Below are 3898 nucleotides of genomic sequence, written 5' to 3'. Positions count from 1 at the left end.
CTAAAGTAGTGTATTTATAGGCTAGATATGAACGATCATTCGAAGCATATTGTATGTTTTATAAGCAGTGAAATAAGCATGTATTTGACCGAAATTCCAGAATTGTCAGCAAACTGCATGTGTAGCGCGGTGAATGTTTATGATAGTCAACCAATGGGATGCTACATTTTATTCTTTCCGACATTAAAGCACTTGAATACTACAAGCTCGTAATCACGACTTCATAAGTGGGAAATAGGAAATTTCCAATAGCACGTGAAGGCAGCATTATATCAGTAACACACTGCGCGTGTACGTACAAGCACACATTCAACGGTAAACAAACAATGCTCAGTTTCACGACAAATACATATAATTGCTCAGCATTTGCCCATGTAAATATCCAAATCTTGAGAGTGGATCTGTCTCCAGTTTCATAACGCTAGCATCACTCTTTCATGTGGAGGCTTTATCTAAGGTGGGAATCGTGTGAAGTTTGAGGTTATGATGACGTGTCCGTACAATGGCAGATTGTGGTGTTTGATATTATAGTGAAACAGAGCTGCTACTGCACAGCTGTAGACAGGATATCCACAAGATATCCTATCAGATGATATTTGAGTGTGTCAGAACTTTAATGCTGTTTAGGCTTGGACTCTACTGGCATTTTATTAGTTTAAAACAATTATTTAATTACAAATATAAATATATACAGTAGGATACACTATCATTCAAACGTTCAGAGTCGAAAATAGAGTAAAACAGTAATATTGTGAAATATTATTACTAAAAATATTAAAATAACTAATATTCACTTGATCCTTCTGAAATCATTCTAATATGCTGATTTGGTGGAATATTTTTGTGGAAATCATGATACATTTTTTTTCAGGATTCTTTGATGAATAGTGTGTGTGTGTGTGTACTGTGTAGTTTGACTTTTTATATATTATTATATATAAAATAAATAGTATATATTTTATACATTAATCTGCACAATTTGTGTGAAACATATAATTGAATTAAAATGTGTTAAATTATCTACACCTAAGGTTGCATGTTAGTACCTAAAGAATATACCAAATTACCAATATGCATGTGGGGTAGATAAAACACAATTATTTATTTATTTATTTATTTTCTGACAGTGTACTGCGTGTGTGTGTGTTTGTGTGTGTGTACTCACAGTCCAGTTATGCATGTATATGCGATACTGAAGCTGGTACACAAGAGTTCCTGCGATTTTTGAGGATGCAGGATACGGGCTTCTCCAGGACAGCAGACGACCTCCGTTATCAGCCAACGTCTCTGTCAAGTCAGTTGGGGCCCTAACTTTTCCTGAAATCACACACACGGAACGGTGAAAGGCTTTTCCACGCCAGAGATGATTTAGAAGGTAAATGCACAAAACACACACTCACCGTTCTGAGCAACTCTGAGAGTCGTGGCTCTGGGTACACAGGGCACTTTGAAGTAGAGAGTGTGATTTGTTCCTGTGTTAAACCTTTCAGTGTTATAGCGACACATGTGAGAGATCTTCCCATTGGATAAAAGCACACCGGATCTATTCGAGACGCAAAGTGTTTCTTCTCTACAGACAGGGAGAGAGAGAGTGTAAAAAAGGTTAATTTCCCCTATTGTAGTCTTTCTTTCATTGTTTGTTTGTGTTTTTCTTTCCACTTACTCTAAAGTTGTGTCCCAGTAGTACAATTCATGCATGTTTTCTGTAGCTTGTGGATGAATATGTGGATCGACCTCCCATGTGCACTGTGCATAGCTCATGTAGTCATTGTGGCACTGCAAGGAATCCATCACTGCAGATTCTGAAACAAGAGTTCAAAGGTCAGTATTAAGTGCAATGACATCGTTTCATGTCTGAGATGCACAGATTTGATAGACATTACGACGTAAGAGTCACTAAAGTGCCACTGCATCCCAGATACATTTTCTTGCTTTCAGGCAAATAATACTTAATGCAGGTTTTATTAGTGGCACAGATTAGGGTTAATATAGTTAACTAAAACTGAAATTAAAATTAAAACCATAAAAAAAAAATTGTTTTTTTGAAATCAATTAAGATATATATTTATTTTATTTCAGCTTGGCTGGTTGCCAATGCAACATTTTTCATTTTAATTTAGTTTAACTTGATGTACTAAAATAACTACAACTAAAATAAAATAAAAGAAATAAAAACAAATTTATGATGAAGCTATATAGACATAAAAACAAAAACAACTAAAAATGACAAATAACTAGAACTTTAGCTAAAATTAGAATGAAAAAATGAAAATATAAAAATAAAAAACTGATTCAAAAGATTCATTCAAACTATAATAGCATCTCAGTGATGCTAAAATAACACTTCACAGATATTCTATTTACAGGTAAGAAACCTATAAAATGACCATAAATGTTTATCAACATCAACTCAAGATTTTTATTTGCAATTTATATGAATATAAAATGTATATTTTAGATGCTGTAACTGGCTTTTAAAAAACGTTTTTCACTATTTTAGTATTTTAAATGGCTTTGCGATGTGACTAATTCATTTTCCTTTATTTTTTGGTCATTATTAAAAATAAATAAACTTGACAATTTCAAGAAATTTTAATTTAAATTAAAATATAAAGTATTACTATTTAAATATTAACAAAGAATAATCATTATTAGTTTTTGCTCTTGTTTAGTGTGTGACATGTTAGCTTCCCAAAAGTAAAAATTGCAATGCATGAATACTGGATATGGCATATCATATATACACAATATACGCCAGCACAGAAAAAAAAGCCAGATGAATGATGATTTGTTCTCCAGTTTGGGGGAAAAACTTTTTAGTCTTTTTTTATTTATTTTCTCCCCAGACGTGTGGCCACAGACAGGAACTTCGAGTGACTTACTAGACTGACAAAGCTCTGGGTGATGTAAGTTTTGGATTGCTAAACTTAAAGGGATTTTTTTTTAAAATTATTTTTAGATTCTGCAAGGCTCTCAAGATTAGTTAGAAGTGAACTTCTAAAATCAGATCTTCAGAGCTGATTTATACTGGCCAATCTAAGCCACATTTTGAATTACAAGTGTCTGCAAAGGAAAATCTCTATTGATGTTTAGCTCGGTCCAAGATAAGGATTTATTTTGGATGGGATAATAAAATGTATATGAGTCCAGAACGGAGGCCACAAGAAGATTAGAGAAACCACTGATAAGGGTCTATCTGGTGGACACAGGCCTGAACTAAACAGGTTTTATAAAAAAAAGAATTGAATGCAATAATGTCTGAGAGTGTTATCTTTCTCTCTCACCTTTCCCAGGCTTGACTTCATGAAGAGGACACTGTTCATCACTGATGTCTCCCCTGACCAGCAGAGCGAATCCAACCATATGCAGAATCCACGCGGAGAACATTGTAGCTGAGATCCAAGATCAGAGGCCAGGCGCTTTTTACAGCAGCTGATTCTACCGGTTACTTTCAAGATATCAGAATATTTAGATGGTTAGAACAATTCCATTTAAAGGAACAGTTCACCCAAAAATTTAAATGCCGTCATCATTTACTCAACCTCATGTCATTTGGGCAACGTTTGAAGAATGTTAACCTTACTGACTTCAAAATAGCTTATTTTGTGTTCCACAGAAAGAAAAAAGTTTTACAGTTTTGAAACAACACGTGAGGGTGAATTGTCAGAATTTACATTTTTGGGTGAACCATCACTTTAAGAACAAATGTGACAACAGACATCATGCTGTTATAAAAGCAAACGCAAACATATATACTGTAGGTCTAAAAAAAACAGACCACAGACATGTTCCTGAGAATTCTCACTGGTTTTAAGCATAAAACCTCTTTTTTCCTCTCACGTGTGTGCGCTAACAAAAACAACACACATACACTTTTTTTCCCCTCATGAAAAAAACA

General features: G+C 34.1%; 1 protein-coding gene across 1 annotated transcript in view; it reads right to left on the bottom strand.

Annotated features, from left to right (window-relative positions):
* Positions 1-3454, bottom strand: part of LOC107710035 (interleukin-3 receptor class 2 subunit beta-like) — a 30673-nt gene extending 27219 nt beyond the window's left edge. The window contains exons 1-4 of the mRNA XM_016514717.1: positions 3285-3454; positions 1664-1802; positions 1401-1570; positions 1166-1317 (exon numbers count right to left, since the gene is read on the bottom strand). Of these exons, the coding sequence (XP_016370203.1) occupies positions 1166-1317; positions 1401-1570; positions 1664-1802; positions 3285-3387 (564 nt within the window). The 5' untranslated portion in view covers positions 3388-3454. The remainder of the gene's footprint in view (positions 1-1165; positions 1318-1400; positions 1571-1663; positions 1803-3284) is intronic.
* Between the last annotated feature and the right edge of the window lie 444 nt (positions 3455-3898).

The sequence above is a fragment of the Sinocyclocheilus rhinocerous genome, unplaced genomic scaffold (assembly GCF_001515625.1).
Source record: "Sinocyclocheilus rhinocerous isolate Xijiao unplaced genomic scaffold, SAMN03320098_v1.1 scaffold1348, whole genome shotgun sequence".
Taxonomy (NCBI): domain Eukaryota; kingdom Metazoa; phylum Chordata; class Actinopteri; order Cypriniformes; family Cyprinidae; genus Sinocyclocheilus; species Sinocyclocheilus rhinocerous.
The sequence above is the reverse complement of the archived record's forward strand: the minus strand, read 5'-3'. Positions and strand labels throughout refer to the sequence as shown.